At 39.5% G+C, this 19,752-nt stretch overlaps 2 protein-coding genes across 5 annotated transcripts in view; one reads left to right on the forward strand and one right to left on the reverse strand.

Moving 5' to 3' along the window:
• Positions 1 to 19,752, forward strand: part of LOC129765005 (tuberin) — a 44,049-nt gene that overhangs the window by 3,884 nt on the left and 20,413 nt on the right. The gene's annotated exons all lie outside the window — the stretch shown is intronic.
• On the reverse strand, positions 6,945 to 19,068 carry LOC129765006 (uncharacterized). 2 transcript variants are annotated; one of them, XR_008741321.1, is made up of 3 exons: positions 18,929 to 19,068; positions 8,778 to 8,920; positions 6,945 to 8,464 (listed from the first exon to the last, which is right to left on the reverse strand). XR_008741321.1 is itself a non-coding variant. In XM_055764748.1 (3 exons), the coding sequence occupies exons 1-3, from the start codon at positions 18,929 to 18,931 to the stop codon at positions 7,994 to 7,996; spliced, it is 606 nt and encodes a 201-aa protein (XP_055620723.1). In that variant the 5' UTR covers positions 18,932 to 19,067; the 3' UTR covers positions 6,945 to 7,993. The 2 variants fall into 2 exon arrangements, 1 of the variants encoding a protein (XP_055620723.1); XM_055764748.1 differs by having other exon boundaries at positions 8,778 to 8,909; positions 18,929 to 19,067.

Here is a 19,752-nt window from a genome sequence, read left to right on the forward strand (position 1 = left end):
AACTGAAACCCTTAACGAATGAAGCTTAATGGGCGTAATGCATGCATGGATGTGTAATAAAAACGACATCATGGAACAATTTGCTTTACAAGAAATATAATTATTAGAAAAGGAATCTTTTCATGTGTTTTCACAACTGCAATCTATGGAATTCCATAAGGAGTCACACATGAATTCCACCTTTTTTAGCAAAACAATTATTTTTCATGTAATTCTCTCTTAGCGTCGATTTCTTGTTGTAGCGGTGTCAATAGCTTTATTGTATTAGGCCACCACCTTTGGCCCTAAATTCTCGCTCGTTATGTGCTACCTTTCACCTCATGTCAATCCAAATCTGCAATTGAAAAAAAATCATTATTGTTGTGCAAGACATTTCAGCTTTAGCATATGGTATAGAAAGTTTGGTGTAGTATAGCAATAAAAAAGAATATTGCTGACAAAAGTAACACGTACTAATGTACTCTGACAGGAATAAGCAATTTTGAGGTAGGAAAGTCGGTTGATAGTAATTCAAAGAATATAATAAAATTTACTTATGACGTTATATGTATCGTAGAAGAAACACTTACTTTCTGCCATTCTGAACCAAGATGCATTGATGGTCTCAGCACATTAAGCTCCTCACTGAATTCCTCCCACTTTTCCTTAACCGGGATTCTATTTGAACTGCCTCCACAAATACCTCGAGCCTTGTTTACATTCGTTTTCATTGGTTCAACGAGTCGTTCAAACTGGTGGTGATTTGCCTGTCCACTCGTTTTCAGCCACTGAAATATGCGCTGGAAGTAAGTTCTGCATTGTAAATTATAACATGATTAATATAATTAATGCTGGATCGAACACTTTGTATAAACTATTCTGGCAGCACCGTAAAACAAATAGTAATCAAAACAAACGAACATGTGTTGAAAATTGCATATATTTAAGCGTTTCTGAAATGTTTCCTAAAGGAAAATATCAGGGACGCAAACCAAAACAAAATAATTCGCTGAAGATATGCAACAAGTGAACCAAACAACTCGAAAAGTTCTGACACTTGCATCGATAGCTATCACTCGCTCGGTGCTATCGAATTGCTCGATTTCTATAATAGTAAAATAGGGCTAACGAGCAAAATTCTTATCGCCTCGATTTCTATAATAGGGCCCTATATTCTTTGCCTCTAACTCATTACATGTCGAACCTCTCCATGCATCATGAAGCAGCAGGATCATACGAACTTCTTCTTCTTAAATGGCACCAACGTTCCTAGAGGAACTTCGCAGTCTCAACGTAGTATTACATGCGTCATTTTTCTTAGCATGTACTTATTTGAGATTTCAAGCCTTGAATTCAGTGTTTGCCAAATGATCCGTTCACTGAAAAAATCGCTTTCGTTCGTTCAAATAGGATCATACACAAATCATTTCCCCCAGCGGCATCCTTTTGTTGTTACGTACTGCAAATCACGACACAAAAGAGAACGAGACAACTCTGCATCGATTCGCACTTCATGATACACCGACACGCAAGCAGAACCATCATAAACGCTTTCGGTGCAGAAAGTTTATTTTCTTCTTTGCCTCTAACATATGCATATCGACCTCTCCATGCATCATGAAACAGCAGGATCATACGGACTACGCAAAGCGAATTTTTAAGTCTCAGAGAGTGCAAACTATATGATTATTTATCTCGATAGAGGCTAAGGGAAGGGTAGACAGATCATATTTTCCATTTTTAACGCCGCTATCCGTTGAAATATGTGTATTCATATAGACCGCATAGTTTTACTAGCAACACCGCTCTCTTTTCTCATTCGTTGCTCTCCGCAAATGGTGACCGAATGATGACGTAATTTTTCTTGTATCATTAATTGCTTTGCACTTGTCTGTGCAATGGGTTTCGCTATAGTAGAGCGGGACGATATATGCAGGCTTCGAAAATGGTTTGCGATGTTTGATACAGCTCGAATATGCAAACAACAGTCTTCGTTCCTCTCTTAGTTTAATCATGTAATGTTACACAAGTGATTACTGTCATTCATACAAGTATCTGAATGATCCTCTCATATTTGGTTATATGTTCGTGAGAGGTTACTTGCATGACACATTGTGTATCATTCGATTTTGATCGAAATCCAAACACTGCTTTAATGCATTCTGAGTGGCAAGCTCTAGAATACGTGTGAGCACAGTGCAAGTCGGAGGAAATTTCTTTGACAAAAAATTTCCCCGGCCTGAACGGGAATGAATCCGACCCCCAGCATGTTAGATGTGACACTAACCTCTCGGCCACGGGAGCATCATACGGACTACGCAAAGCGAATTGTTCATACTCAATTAATACAGCAGATCCTGATCCATGGGTGTCAGAGAGTGCAAACTTTGAGAATATTTAAATAAATAGATGCTCAGGGGAGGGTAGTCAGATTATACGATGTTCAGATTCAGGTTCAGATTCTATTAGGCTGTCAAAAAAGTCCTGCGGTATTTCCGCGAGGTGTCGTTGTAAGCGCGTAGTTCTAGTTGTATTCATTGTATCGAGTCATACTATAGCTTGTTGGAAAGGTATTTTTGCGCGCTATAATATAGTCCTTGACAGTGTTTTGTTTGGTTAAGTCGTTCGTGAGTTATAGTGTCGCAAATATGGAGCAAAATAAAGAGAAAATCCGACATATTTTACAGTACTACTATGACAAAGGCAAAAATGCATCTCAAGCTGCCAATAAAATTTGTGCAGTTTATGGACCCGATACAGTTTCCATTTCCACCGCACAACGATGGTTTCATCGTTTTCGTTCTGGTGTAGAAGTCGTCGAAGATGCGCCACGCTCCGGAAGCCCTGTCGTCGAAAATTGCGACAAAATCGCTGAATTAGCCGAGAAAGACCGGCATAGTACCGCCGTAGCATCGGCCAAGAGCTGGAGATAAGTCATCAAACCGTTATTAACCATTTGAAGAAGCTTGGATTCACAAAGAAGCTCGATGTATGGGTGCCACTCACGTTGACGCAAAAAAACATCTTTGACCGTATCGATGCATGTGAATCGCTGCTGAATCGCAACAAAATCGACCCGTTTCTGAAGCGGATGGTGACTGGCGATGAAAAGTGAGTCACTTACGACAACGTGAAGCGCGTACGGTCGTGGTCGAATCCCTGTAGCGGCTCAGACGGTGGCCAAGCCCTCATTAACGGCCAGGAAGGTTCTGCTGTGTGTTTGGGTGGGATTGTCAAGGAATAATCTATTATGAGCTGCTTCCCTATGGCCAAACGCTCAATTCGGACCTGTACTGCCAACAACTGGACCGCTTGAAGGAAGCACTCATGAAGAAGAGGCCATCTTTGATAAACAGAGGCCGCATTGTCTTCCAACAGGACAACGCCAGGCCACACACTTCTGTGGTGACGCGCCAGAAGCTCCGGGAGCTCGGATGGGAGGTTCTTTTGCATCCGCCGTATAGTCCGGACCTTGTACCAAGTGACTACCACCTGTTTTTGTCCATGGCGAACGAGCTAGTCAGAAGTTAGCCACAAAAGAGACCTGTGAAAATTGGCTATCCCAGTTTTTTGCCAATAAGAAAGCGAACTTCTATAACAGGGGTATTATGAAGTTGGCATTTCGTTGGGAACAAGTCATCGAACAAAACGGCGCATATTTGACTTAAAACAGATGATTGTAACTAATTTTATAAACAAATAAAAATTAAAAAAAAAATACCGCAGGACTTTTTTGACACCCTAATATATGTGGTACAAACTTGTATAGAGGCTTCGAAAATGGTGTGCGATGTTTGGTACAGCTTGGATATGCAATCAACAGGTTTTGTTCCTCGCTCTCTATTTTCATTTGGCGCAACAAAAGTGGATACTGTCATTCGGTCAAGTATTTGAATCATCCATCGATGTTAGGATATATATCCGTGAATGGTTACTTGCATGACACATTGTGTATCATTCAATATTGATAGATTGTCAATTTTATTCCTTGACAATTTTGTTTTTTGACATTTTTTGTTCGATTGACTCAAGGTGTATTTATCTTGGATCATTTTTTTTTCTTACACACTTTCAGTGTTATTTTGCTCATGTTTACACTTCCGAATTCAATACGGTTAGCACGTAGAGCGTGTGATGCCTACCTAAGCAGCAACGTGCTAAACTGTTTTTGAATTTATGCAAATATCAGATGTTTTAGGTCTTCCAAAACATCATGAATTTCAGATCAATTGATCTACCGTTTCAACCACGATTGGTTCAATGTTCATAACAAGAAAGGTTATCCAAAATGGTTCATAGGGCCCACTTGCTATGCTGGCTTTGAGTTTTATAAACATCAGGTGTTGCAGGTCCCCAAATCCCTCTAAAGTTCAGAGTGTCATAATAGGGTCAAAGTGCTTCATTTACTTTAATTGATATGAATATAAAACCCAAACCCAATTGCTTCCGTTTACTTCAATCGGCCATTTGACGAAATGAAAATCTAAAAATCTCATGTGTCACAACATGCGGCAAAGCTTATCTTTAGGTTAGGTTTTTAGGTTTAGGTTTCAAAACAAATTTGTTCATTCCAAATGTCTTTAAATTGCATTACTCATCGAGATTTACAGTTATCTCAAATTTTTTTTTGTCAAAAATCGACAAAAATGGTTTTTTTTTCGACAATTTTTTTTTCGTGATAACAGTAAATCTCGACCAGTCATGCAATTTTAAGACTTTTGGCATTGAAAACCCCAATTTCCAGTGATTTTTCGGTTTTCAAGAAAACTCAAATTTTAACATCTGCACTATTAAATGAATTTCGAATGAGCTCATGTTATGAATAGGGTATACAATCGTGCAAATCAACATTTCGCAGCATGTTCCGCATGAAAAATCTATATAACTATTTTTATTGGCACCCAAAACCATATGTTTCGTCTCGTAGTCCGAAAAAAACAAGTCCCAGAGTTTTGACAAGATGACGCAAGATCTCGACGTGTCATGCAATTTTAAGACATTCAGCATCAAATTTTTTTTCCGAAACCCCCAATTTCCCCTTGGGTGATTTTTCGGTTTTCAAAAAACTCAAACTTTGACCGCTTTGCGCCACTCTCCCTTAAGTCCGATTGAGCTGATATTTTGCATAGAGTATTTTTTCGCAACGACGGAGAGTTATTTTTGGGAAACCTGAAAAGATAACCGGAATTCTAAAACCAATCGGTGGGAAACGTTATTCTTATTTGCTCAAATGGTTAATTAATGGAAGCTTCGAATGATATTCTCAAGAATTGGAATAGGTAAACAAATCATTTTAGATAAATCAAAGCCGAGCTTCTTAAAATAGAACGATTTTACAGGAACAAGTTTTTTAAGAAAAATGTTGCAGTTTTTGGAAAAAAAATATTGGCAACCCTGGTCTACACAAAGACAATCGAGTAAAAAAGTTCTCGCAGCTAGAGACGTCGGTTAATCGATCGATTAATTCAAATAGTCGAGTAATTTTGTATCGAATAATGAAAAATCAAAATATGAATACATCGAATAATTATCACAGTAATCGCGATTCATGAAAGAAATTAATCATTTTCAAAGTTAATACATTTTTAGGTTAAAAGATGGGCTGTGAAATTTTTCATCCTATTTAACGTTGACAACCCGATAGACCACGCGACCAGAATGACAACGTGATACATTATACAGATTTCAACTATATATGCTTTTAGTGCTGTCCTGCTCACTCTCAAAGAGTGCCATTGAAAAATTACTTTTGAAATAGTAGTTATAGGGACCAAGCATATGTTTTCAAACAAATCTGCTATTTCAACAACATTCAAAGAACAGGTGATTTTGAACAGAAAAAAAATGTATGTTGGTGCAATAAAAATATTGTGAATCATTTTCATGAGCGCTTCATCAATCGTTTTTTTAATCGTCCGCAAAAAAATCATGAAATAGTAAATTTATCAATACTGGTCGGACTTTTTTTTTTTATAAATTCGTTTATTTTTACAGGCTCAGTTACATAAGTTTAAAGGAGCCGAAATCTTAAATATATTTTTAAAACTAGCATACTGGTCGGACTTGATTATATGTGATTCCATTATATACAGTAAGTTACATTTAATGCGACATTTTGCTAATTGGACAGACCTGTAGTGCGACATGTTTAATTGGCCATTTTATCTCTAATAGGACATTTTTGTAAACATCGAGTTCGAGGCCCAAATTATGGCCCACATTGAAAGTCGTCACCAGACGTTATGTGAGAAGGGTGAGAAGTGAGTTTCCTGACTTTAAGGGGATGAATCAAAAATTAAAATTCTTCTTTTACAGTCAAAAACGAAAAATATATGCACAAACAAACGAAGTTTTTTGACTCAATTTTGGCATCCGACATACTTGCCGTGCGAATCACTGAGAATGGGATGCACCCAATGCTCCTGGAATCTCTTTTTGATTTTTCTTCTCCGTTGTCAAACACAAATTAAATACAGTCTTTCGAAAATATTCGATCGACAGTTGGCTAGTGTGCGCATTCTCGACCAACCCGAATGTTTGGTTGGCTCGGTGTGCGCACTAGCAACCCAACCCGACCAAACTATCGGCTGAGAAAAAGTCTGCAGTGTGCGGGGGCTTTTAACCCTTTCCCGTACAACATCGAGTCTCACTCGTTGTGTACGTGCATAACATAGGGCGCTAGAACGCTCAGCAGAGTAGTGAAATCACTTGATATGTTACGTATTGAATAATACGGTGAGGGATTAAGGTGAAAGTGGAAAAAAGCCATTGTAGTAGTGTTGCGAACGCCCGGGCGGTCTTAGGCTTTTTCTTTCAATTTATTAACGGAAAACACGACCGTTCTTCACTGTGTCTAGATACTAACTGTTTTATTTTCTATCTTAAAAAAATATATACAAGTTTTTCTTGCATCTATTACCTCTTCGTTATACTTCGAAGTATAATAAAAGAAAAACGAACTTGCGATAACTTCGCCACTATCGTGAAATCATACCCTATCTCTTGTTTTTAGAACACAATAAACAAAACGAACTTGCGATAAGCTCGCCGCTATCGTAGCACCAAAGCATAGACAAAAATTCCTATCTTAAAACTAGACCTATGATTCACACGATCCACAAACAAGGGTCGTCAAGAGAGATGTATTTATTTATTCGGGATCTACCCGAGCCTATCATAAAATGTATTCTATGATTCACACGATCCGCACAAAGGATTGTGCGATAAAGATATGTTTCACCATATGGAATTCACCATTCACCTCGGTCCCTATCACAAACGCTGCATCTCCCCCTACTCAATGAGTTTTAGGGGAAACTAGATGAGTTTTCCCTAAAATTGGTTCGAAAGGTTAGATTTCCTATCTACCTGCTAATATTGTTATCAACCTTCTTTTTTTTTTATAAATATATTGCAATAGTTTTTTTTATATATGAATGTGTATAACTGTTAAAAATATATTCTTGTTTATTATAATATTTGTATACTTCATCTACAGTTTTCGTGTATATGTTATTATTATTATTTTTTAAAATTTTGTCTACTTTTGTAATTAGCTAGTTTCTTGTGCATCTTCCTGTAAATTTATTTTTGTTATTAACTGTAAATATAATTATTCATTATTTATTAAACGGTATTATTTATTTAATTATATTTTTTTGTATACATTTGCGTGAACTCATATATAAATCATATATATATTCTTTTTTCCAAATCTTCGTTGTTAGTGTCCATTCGCTGACTGGCTGGTCATCTTCCGCTGTGACTTATCATTTGGTTGGTCTCTGATACTAGGTATGGGTTGCTGCTTATCTTCTTCCGTGTTGTGCTGTCTCATCCATCTTTCTCCACTGTTGCATTTCCTTAGGTCCTATTCCTGAACAATCCTTAAAGCGGTCCATAAGTCCATCACGTCATCGTTGAAATGAAATCGACGTCAATAACGCGTTTTTGTTTACCCGTTTCATTTGCTTCTCTGGTTGTAATTTTTTGTTATTTCAGCAATCTAGGCTTCTCATTCATCTGGTGTCATCTCTTTTGAATCACCTTTCGTCACTATTTTAGTACAATCTTTAATTGAATCAGAGTTATTTCCTTTATCATTATCAATCTCCGGCCATATATAATCAGTTTTGAGATTGCTGTAATTTTTTTTCGTCAACGTTGAATGGCTCTGCCCAATTATGGAATCCAGTTTCATCACAATTTCTACAGCTTCTTCTTCAGTTTTCTTAGTTACAGATTTGCTGATCTGATTCACTTTTTGCACGACTCTCGAATCGCTTCCTGTTTTCGCTCCGTCGTCCCACAGCACCCAACACCATTGACCTTCCGCATGACTCGTCGTCCTCTTCTTGTGACCATTCAGCTGGGATGCCGAATCGTTCTTCTTCCCTTCAGCGCTATGCTGAGTTTTGTCCTTGCCTCGCCTGGCCACGTCTCGCTCCTCGTCGGAAATCCATTTCCATGGTTCCAGTCTGATCATCTTACGATATATAATTATACAATTTTCTTGTTCATACATTGTTTTTTTTTTAACTTTGTCAATTTAATTTTTTTTCGTATTTCTAACTTTTAAGCAAATTGTCAATAAAATTTAATACAGTTTTCAAAAGTGTTTAGCATATACATATTTCACTTTCATAATACTAACAATTTATCGATTACTTGCATCTCATTCATTAACTCATTGTTTTTTTTCGTAATTTCTCTCTTTATCTTTTTTTTCATATCCAGTTATTAAACTCTATTGAACATATATTTTTTTTTAAATTTTTTTTAATTCTTAACCTTCTTACCATTCCTCTGTTGACAGACAGGTATCTCTCTTCCTCTTCTTCACGGATGTAGAATGTCACTTCAGTCCCGGTTTTGAAAATAAACTGTGGATGCGGTCTCTCTCCCCTCTTTTTGTAGGTCCTAGGTGGGATCTGTGAAAATACTTAGATTGTTCTATTTAGTATAGGCAGGAAAAAATAAAATAAATTTTACACCAAAATATAGTAGATAACTTGTTATTGTAGATATTGTAGATAGCATATTACCTATTTTTCTTTATATATGAGAGGTTTACCTCTTTACTTTTATATTTTCGCTTATATTACTCCTTTTTCATAATGGCACATTGTAAATACATTTCTTTTTCATCATTCGATATATTCGTTTACATTCCGGGGGCGCCTCCCTTGTCCATTCATTCTGTATTTTCTTATTCATTTCATACAATATACACAATAATGGTGTATTACGTTATTTTATATATATTTTTTTTGTCATTCGATTTTTTTACGCCTTCCTGTTTCGAACCATGTTGTTCAGAATATATTATTTTCATATATCATTTCATATTATTTTCATCAATACAAATTGATATTTCTTAATTTTCTTTGTTTCGCTTCGTAGATTTACCTCTTCTTTTTATTTTATTTCATATATTACTTAATTCTCTTTTTCATCTTTATCTGTTCTATTGAAGATTGAAGATTCACTTTTGTCATTTTCTTTTAAATTCACACGCATAAAATAATCGATAATTACTTTTTCCATATATTAATAATGTATTCCTTCTTTTGTAACTCTCATTCATCTCATTCAAACAATTGTAATATTGCAAAATTTTCGTGCTTTTCGTTGTTCACTAGCGAACTGTTTAATATCGTTATTATTATTTTTAGAATGTTCCCCAATGATGGTCGTGGTCACGTACTTAGTATTTTTCTTAACTTCCAGATCGTTTTTATATAAATCAAACTTATTCATTAGTCTCTTAATTTCCTGGTCTTTCGTGTTCATAGTCGATTTATTTTGATTTAATTCTGCCCTCAATGTGTCGATTTTTATTTCTTTATTGTTAGTAGAAATGATCAGCTCTGTTTTTTCATCTTTCAAAATGTTCATTTCTGTTTCTAAGTGTTTGATTAATGTGTTCAGTTCATGATTCCTTTTCATCCATTTATCCAGTTGCATATTCCCTTCCTTGATTCTCCTTTTCTCTTGATTAAAGACGAGCTCATTTTCCTGGAGCATTGTCCTCAATTTCAGGACCTCTTCAGACGTTTCCCTGTTTGTTTCTTCTAAACGGGAGTTTTTTTCCGCTAGCTGTAATTTTACACACTCCGAATCTCGCAGTTTTGTTTCGTATTGCTCAAAACTGGTTTTCCATTTGTGGATGTTTTCCCTGTCTGCCTTCTTCGACTCGGTGTGCTGCTTTTTCAGGCGCTCTATTTTCTTCTCTAGCAATTGTTTTTCGTTCTTGATATTTAAATGTGAATTTTTCAGATCTTTGAGCCTTTTTTCCAGTCTCTTGAAAACTATTGTCAACTTTTACTTTCAAATTATTTTTCTCGCGAATTTCTCGCTCCAAGGTTGTTTCCAATTTATGATTTAATTGTTTCAGCTCTTCAAAATTATTTAACTTATTCAATAATTGACATTTCTCCTCTTGAAGATTTTGTATATCCACCTTCATCTGGTGCTTCTCATTTTCAAGCTCTAAAATTCTTCGTTCAAATACGATGAATTTAGATTCCAGTGATCAGAATCGAAATAAAATTAAAATAAAATGCATTGTCACACACTCACATAACACTCACGCGACGGTATGACAAATTCGTCATCAGTGGTCACTGACCACTGTCCGAGAACAATTCCCCAAAAATGCTGTGCCGAAAAACAATAGGCACAAGAAACTATAAATTACGCATGTAATCCACACGCACTCTCTCTTTCGCCAATAAATCATCATACGATATACAAGTGTTTAATTCATTCGGTGTGATCTCACAAGGTATTTTTCTATTCGTTTCGTCGTCTCAGTCGGCTGTTAAGCTCACGCGTTTCATCCGGTGACAAATATCCGTTTCCGCTTAAGTGACGCGCGTACAATTGTACATTTCGGTGCGTTTCTGGTGCTGCATATTGCAGTGAAGAAAATCCTTCGAAACCGGACTACAGTGTTCGCTTTAATTTCATACATTTGGTCCTTCGAGCCGGATCGAAGGTGTTCCGGCCAGAAAGTGCATCGCGTGTGTCGCTCGAGAAAAAATCATATCGGTTCGTTATTGAAACACGTTAGTGCTTGGAAGTTATACCATGGCGGACAAACACTGCGCCATTGCGTCGTGAATACGTGTCGGGAATTCTGCTTTCGCAAGCAGTCGAAATTGTGGTCGAAGCTATAAGTTCGTTCGTGTGTGAATTCAACTATCGATAATTGATAAAGCCAAATTGGCAGTGAGTGCAATCGAAAAATCGCGTATTGCGCTTGGGAGAGCATCAAGACGGATGCTGCTCTGTTCATTGTGGTAAAGAATTTCTTAATGACGAGTCGGCCATTTTGCAAGCACGACTATTCATGGACGCCACGCCATTTTGGACGCTGAATTCACATCGGAAAAATCCTGCCTATTGAAGTGGTGGAAGGAGCACCATTATTAAAAATCACATTTCCCGGTGAGTACGTTCCATATTATTCGCATGTGATTTGCAGTAGCTTCAATCAAGTTTTATACATACAATTCAAAGATGGGTGACTGAATATGAGAGTCATTGTGGCAATTGGTGATTGACGGTACGCGAATCGAGTGGAAAACCGTTTCGCGCCCTCGATTTGCGATACCGCGTAGAAGTGGGTACGTTCGCGACGGGAAGGAGATTCACGATTCGATAAAATAAGCTGCTCACTTCCGTTCGTTTACGCGATCGCGATAGATCAATACACCGCGGCGGGAAGGAGCAATCGATTCGATTTGTGTATTGTTCTCGTTTGGTTCGGTTTCGCCTGAGATCAGCTAGTTTTTGTCGAATAGAATTTCATTGATTGGATCACAATGCCACCGAAAGAGGAGAAAATGCTGGCTGAGCGTTTGGTTCAACAGCAGGGACTTTTTGCAACACGTAACGCAATCGAAAAATTTATTGAGAATTTCGACGCAGAGCGTGATACTCATCAAATCTCGGTACGATTAGAGTCTTTGGATCGTGTCAACGCTAGTTTTCTCGAAGTTCAGGATGCCATTGAGAGACTAGACAAATCGGAGATGCTGGAAGAGAATTTGGAAGAACGTGTCGATTTTGAACAACGGTTTTGTGAAGCGAAGGGTTTCCTCCTGTCCAGACGTTCGAACGATGCAAATCAAACTTTGTTAAATACATCGATTACTGCGAATTCATCATCGTACCCTACCAATTTTCACCTTCGTCTTCCGAAAATCGACCTCCCCAAATTCAATGGTGATTTATCACGTTGGTTGTCGTTTAGGGACACATTCACGTCCATGGTCCACTCGAATGGGGACATTCCCACCGTCGCCAAATTGCAATACTTGTTGCAGTCACTTGAAGGAGAAGCAAAGAAGCCGTTTGAATCCATCGATATTGAAGCAGATAATTACGCTGTCAGCTGGGAGGCCCTGCTTAAGAGGTACGATAACCGTCGTTTTCTAAAAAGACAACTTTTTCGAGCTCTTTACGACTTGCCAGTAGTGAAACAAGAAGTAGGCAAACGCATTCACGGGCTGATCGACGTCATGCACGTCATGTACGAGCTCTCGCAAAATTAGACGAGCCTGTACACCATTGGGACACACCGCTTATTAACCTACTTTCATATAAATTAGATCAATCTACTTTGAGGGCTTGGGAGGAAAAAACAAGCAATAAAGATGATGTCAAATACGATGAATTTGTTGAATTCCTTTACCAAAGAGTTCGTATTTTGAATACCGTCGGTTCAGATCACCATCAACCCTCACTATCAAAGACGACAACTACACACCAAATTCCAAGAGTGAAATTTTCCGCAAACGCAGTGAATAGTTCTCAAGTTCAGTGCATACTATCCTGCTCAGACAGCCATAACCTTCGAAATTGTCCTGTGTTTCTTGCGAAAAATGTCCGTCAACGTCGCGAATTAGTTTCGCAGAAACGAATGTGTTGGAATTGTTTAAGCTCCGGTCATCATGTGAAGAAGTGCAATTCTAAATTCTCCTGTCGTTCTTGTCATGACAGGCATCATACGTTGCTGCACGATTCAGCCAAAGTGTCGCAAAACTCTTCCGTATCATCGTCTTCTCCCGTTCAACAATCGCTTCCATCCACGTCAGGTCGCGTGGATCCCTCCAGTAGTTCTTCGGCTACATCTCAGGTTAGCATAACGGTCCAATCCGCATGCCCCACGGTTTTGCTGGAAACGGTTGTCCTCAATGTTGTTGATGATCACGGAAACACACATAAGGCACGTGCACTACTCGATTCAGCATCAATGTCGAATTTTATGTCGCAACAGCTGGCTAAGAGCCTCTTCAATCGTCGCACCGAGGTAGACGTTTCCATCGCAGGAATCGGTTTATCAACACAGAAGATTAGGAGCGCGATTACCGCCACTATCGAATCACCATTTCAACCATTCTCCACGAAGATGGAATTTCTAGTTTTGAAGCATCCATCGGCAGAGCTGCCGACCGTTCCTATCAATACGTCGGAATGGAACATCCCTAATGTTGTATTGGCTGAGCCTCAGTTCAATGTCCCTGGGAAAATTGACCTCGTTATAGGGAGTGAATCATTCTGGGAACTGCATACAGGACAAAGAATTTCACTTGGGAATAATCGTCCATGGCTTGCTGAAACGCCATTCGGATGGGCGGTGTCTGGTTCTACGATCAATTCCATTTCACAAACGCCAAACGTTTGTTTCCTTTCCACCGCAAATGATTGTCTGGAAACAGTACTTCAGAAGTTTTGGGAGATAGAAACTGTTCCAACTTGTTCTTCGTTCTCCGACGAAGAAAATTATTGTGAAGAATTATATAAAACAACAACTATTCGTGATCCATCAGGGCGATACATCATTCGTCTACCCAGAACAGAAAAACCGGAAGTTATACTGGGAGATTCGAGATCTGTCGCCGAAAGCAGACTCTTTAGTTTAGAGCGACGATTGCAGCGAGATCCAGTCACGAGGAAAGCGTATCATCGCTTCATGGATGAATATGTGCAACTTGGACACATGGAGCAGATTAAAGGACCTGTGAATGGTACAATACCTCATTTTTACCTACCACATCACTCAGTATTCAAAGAGACAAGCACCACAACGAAAACCAGGGTTGTATTTGATGCTTCGTGCAAGTCAGCTTCTGGTTATTCGCTAAACGACACATTACTGGTTGGTCCTGTCGTCCAACGTGACTTACTTTCCATCGTCATGAAGTTCCGGATACATCCTGTTGTAATTGTTGCCGACATTGAAAAAATGTACCGGCAGGTACTGGTTCACCCCGATGTTCAGTCATTTCAACGCATTCTGTGGCGATCGTGTCCAGACGATCCCATTTCTACATATCAATTGAAGACGGTTACCTACTGTTCAGTCCACCGCTCAGCGCAGCGCACTGAATGTACGATCGACAGGATGGCGGAGGAAGTAAAGCAACGAGAGGACAACGAGCGCAAGAATACAACCAAAGGAAATAAAATTCAACCACCAGCATGAACCCCACCCGTGGGCGCGTGGGAGCGGCATACAGACGAAAGGAGAGTGCATTGCGAGCGCAAGCAACCTGCTCTGAGTGCAGAGATGGGACTTCTATTTCAACCGCCAAAGGAAGAGGTTTATTTCGCGTGCTAAAACATTGGAAAGCAAGAAGCTAAAAAGAAAGTGATAATATTTTATCTTGTAAATTTGGTGTAAATAAAATGTGTACAAAGGATTAAGTGACTTATTTGCTACCAACCGATTAATCCCTCATTCGGTCCGTGATATAGTTTTTGGTTTTGGATTGGCCCTTAACAGGACCAAAGAAGCGAATGGAATATTCCATTTGCTTCGCATCGCACGCGGCACTGGGCCGCTCGGAATCATTTCCGTGGAAACGCATTCTCTCCTAAGTAGCATAACTGCTACTTTGGTTGAGATTGCCATATTCGTTGACCTTGCGTGTCAGCCGCATGGGCGGCTGTGGAAAAGTTTGGTTCGAACACGCACAAACATGATCGCAGCAAAATACAGTCCACTGCTTGGTGAAACAACACCTACGGTACATCGTCTGCTCCTTACCTTGCGACGAAAACACTCCAAGAACTTGCAAATGATTATGGTGGATCAGATTTCCACGCAGTGAGATCACTTCGGGAAGATTTTTATGTCGATGATCTGCTCACTGGTGCAGCAGACGTAGAATCAGCAATCAAACTTCGTCGGGAATTATCCGCAATGCTCAGCTCCGCTGGGTTTCCTCTGAAAAAGTGAGCATCTAATGCAACTGAAGTTCTTCAGGATGTGCCGCCAGAGGATTTGGCCATTCTTCCGTACCGTAGCCTCCAGGACGAGCAAGCTGTCTCCACTCTTGGCCTTTTCTGGGAACCAAAGTCCGACACACTCCGGTTCAATGTTCATTTGCCGCTTCCCTCTTCCGTCCTGACAAAACGAAAGGTGATGTCATACATCGCACGGATCTTCGATCCGCTCGGACTAGTCGGTCCTACGATTTCTAAGGCCAAACTGTTCATGCAGTGTTTGTGGGCTCTGAAGCACAACGGCCAAAGCTGGGACTGGGACACTCCCCTCCCATTGAAACTGCAAGAAGAATGGAAACAGTTCCATTCTACACTCAATCTCCTTAGTGAAGCTCATATCCCGCGATTTGTATCGATGCCTGACTCCGTCAGCATTCAGCTTCATTTCTTCTCTGATGCGTCAGAAAACGCATATGGTTCCTGTTGTTACGTCAGGACTGAAACATCCGATAAAATCTCGATCCAATTATTGACTTCCAAGTCAAAGGTCGCCCCATTGTCAACCCGACATTCCATTGCTAGACTAGAGCTATGCGGAGCACATCTATCTATGCTGCTCTTCAAGAAGGTTAACAACGCCCTTCAAATTCCTTCGACTGTTCACTTTTGGACGGATTCTACCACGGTCCTTCAATGGTTACACGCTTCGCCAAGCCGCTGGAAAACATTTGTGTCGAATCGAGTTTCACAAATCCAACTCAACACCGATGTTGACTGTTGGAAACATGTTGCGGGTATTGACAATCCCGCTGATGATATCTCTAGAGGACTACAGCCTGCAGATATTATCACCCGCACTAGATGGTGGAGAGGACCACCATGGTTAGCACTTCCTTCTGACTGCTGGCCCATCACCTCATTTTCCAAGGAAGAAACCGCTGGTGCATTGTCGGAAAGCCGAAAATCTCCATTAATTGCAATGACGTCAGTACAGTCTACATTTTGCAATGAATTATTCAGTCGGTTCTCGAGTTTCACCAAGTTACGTCGTGTCACAGCTTTCTGTCAACGCTACATAGAAAACCTACATAGCCGTTATTTAGCTCAACGTGAGAATTCAGAAAATTTAAAACCATCGAACATCGTCATCAGCACTAGTGTAATGTCTGATCCGCTTAATTCGTCGGAACTTCGTAGAGCAGAAAACTTCTTATGTCGTTTGGCGCAAGCCGAAATGTTTGCGGAGGAAATTTTCAACCTTACAAGTGGGGAACGAGTCGCGAAAAATTCGCCACTCAAATGGTTGAACCCATTCATCGATCGAGACAACATCCTTCGTGTCGGTGGCCGGTTAAGCAACGCTCCACTGACGACCGAAACCAAACATCCACTCGTCCTCTCTGCTAAGCATCCGCTCTCTTCTTTGTTGGCTAGTCATTATCATTTGAAGCTACTGCATGCAGGTCCACAACTCATGCTCGCTACTCTCCGCCAGAAGTATTGGATTCTGGGCGGAAGAAACTTGGTTAAATCCGTCTTTCACCATTGCCACACTTGCTTCAAAAGCAAGCCCACACTAGTCCAACAAAGCACAGCCGATTTGCCAGCATCGAGAGTCTCGCCAACCAGACCATTCTCTGTTTGCGGAGTGGACTACTGCGGTCCATTTTATATAAAGTCACCTGTGAAAAAGCGCGGTCCCACCAAGGCCTATGTGGCCATTTTTGTCTGCTTCTCCACCAAGGCAGTTCACATAGAGTTGGTGAGTGACCTGTCCACCCCAACGTTTCTAGCTGCACTTCGCCGCTTAGTTGCTCGTAGAGGAAAAATATCAGAATTGAATTCTGACAACGCCACGGCATTTAAGGGCGCATCGAATGCACTACATCGCATCTATCGCATGCTGAAGGTCGACGAGGATGAACGTAGACTCATATTCGACTGGTGTGCCGACAACGAAATTCGTTGGAAATTTATTCCGCCCCGAGCACCGCATTTCGGCGGTCTCTGGGAGGCCGCTGTGAAATCAGCGAAATCACATATGCTGAAGACCATTGGAAATGTGAACATATCATACGAGGACATGCTGACACTTTTGGCACAAGTTGAGATGTGTCTTAACTCTCGTCCTCTCACCCCGATGCCGCAGGATCCGTCAAATCTGGAGGTCCTTACACCAGGACACTTTCTGATCGGCGAGAATATGCAATCCGTTCCAGAGGTAGACCTAACGAGGACTGCTGAAAACCGTTTGGATCACTGGGAATTAACCCAGAAGAGGTTCCAAGTCATCTGGTCGCGGTGGTATCCAGAGTATCTTCAGCAGCTGCAGTCACGTGCTACAAAAGGGTGTAATCCACCTGTCCGCATCGAAGAAGGAAGGATAGTCGTAATTAAGGAGGAAAATGTTCCCTCAGCTAAATGGCCTCTTGGAAAAATTACCAAGCTTCATCCCGGAAAGGATGGTGTAGTTCGGGTGGTCACACTGAGGACTGCATCAGCCAAGGAAGTCGTTCGCGCTGTATCCAAGATTGCTCTACTTCCGGTACTCTCCCAGTCATCGATCATCGAATAACGATCCAGGTAGAGCAACCCAAATGGGAGAACTTGCTCGAAGCGCACCTGTACATAGCACAGGTAATTGCGGTTCCAAATTCTTTAATTTAATCGTTCGATCTACCTGGTCTTTTTTTCTCTATTCTCGGATGACGTGTGACAACCACTCAAACATCATTCCTGGCAAGACTACCACACCAACTGTCCATCGCATCGCAATCTTGGATTTGGAACTAGCCTGAAATACGTTTTTAGTTGAATCATCTGGCATGATTCAAGGTGGCCGGAATGATCAGAATCGAAATAAAATTCAAAAAGTCGTTCTTTTAATTTCCGTGTGAATCGGTTGTATGATGATACGAAATCCATTTTGAATACTTAAACAGTAAAATGATTCAAAATTATCATGTGATAAATGCCTCCAATCATATATTTTCCTTCTTCTAAAATCTTGAAGATTTTAATCTATTTTCACAAAAAAAACATTACTGAGACAATTTCACAGAATTAAAATTTCGGTTCATCTTTATTGACTTTTCCCAAATATCAAGTGAGATGATCAATTGATGTTTTTTTTTATTCGATTTCAAACTTCATTTCTACCATAATTTGTACCAAAAATCTTTCATGACACTTTCCATCTTCATATTAAAATACTCTCATTCACAGATGAACAATTCAGCAAAATTACGTTTCTCTGCATTGAAACATTTATACATTAAGGAAAGTTTAATGAAACTCCTTATTTAAATTTGGATATTATTTAAGAAAATCACCTGGCATTATTTTTCTGGTTTCGTATTAAAAGTATCAGTAGGGAATAAAAACATTCACTAGTTATTTATGCCCTTACTTGTTATTCACTGTTCCTTCCTTCAACAATTTTTACTTCCCTTGTACTATTTATTTTCTTCCGTGTCACATGGAGACACAATGATGAAGTCAATATTTCCAAGTGGGTGCAAAGTGAAACTATATTCATAAGGGTGTATTGAAAGAATTACTTGATTTTCTTTATAAAGCGTAAAGCGCTTTATTCTATTATATAGAACATAAAAAAACTAAAATGAAAAAACAGCGTAATCTCGGCTCGAGAAGAGTTATACGAGCATAATATAATAAGGATATTAGGAGAGTGAAAAAATCGAATACTTACCATATTGTGAATATTCCGGAGAACCACATAGTGCTTTAAAAAACGTAAAGCTCTTCTAATTTTCCACGTGGTTCAATTTCTTATTCCCGCTACATGATTTCCTTTTTAATAATCACTTCTTTGCGACGTACTATTTTGCCATGTACTTATTATTTAGTTTATTTCACTTGACTTGACAAGGACAAAAAAAATTCTCCACACACTTTCCGTTGCTCATTGCTTCGCTCAGAACTTGCACTCTTACACACTATGTTAAGTCACTTTTTTTTTTTATTTAAATCGTTTATTTTTACAGGCTCAGTTACATAGGTTTAAAGGAGCCGAACTCCTTACTGTATTGTTACTAGTATATATACATTTTTCCTTAATTCTAATGTTAATAATATAGGAAACCGATTACTCGCGGTCAACTCGAGTTTAGAAGGGTGACATATTTTCTTCAGGAAAAGGAGGGGATATGAGGATATGTTGACATTGATCACACTCACACTCTCAATCACACTCTCAATCACACTCATCACACTCAATTCTTAAACCTATCTTATATCTAATATGTATTTACATTTCATCTTATTCTTAAGAAGGGATCCGATCTCTCACAAAGGAAAAGGAAAAGGAAAAACTAAGGGTATAAGGGCAATCACACACGAAGATCGATAGCTTTAAGGAATACATATATTTGGGACATGTAATCAAGGTCTAACCGAGCCAACACGTCTCTCACCGGCACATTGGGCTGCCTTCCTCGGGCCCGAAGGGTGACTACTAAATTCGATCTGGCGGCAAGATACAGCTCGCACGACCAAACAACGTGCTCGATGTCG

Source organism: Toxorhynchites rutilus, chromosome 2 (genome assembly GCF_029784135.1).
Source record: "Toxorhynchites rutilus septentrionalis strain SRP chromosome 2, ASM2978413v1, whole genome shotgun sequence".
In the NCBI taxonomy this organism is placed as follows: Eukaryota; Metazoa; Arthropoda; class Insecta; order Diptera; family Culicidae; genus Toxorhynchites; species Toxorhynchites rutilus.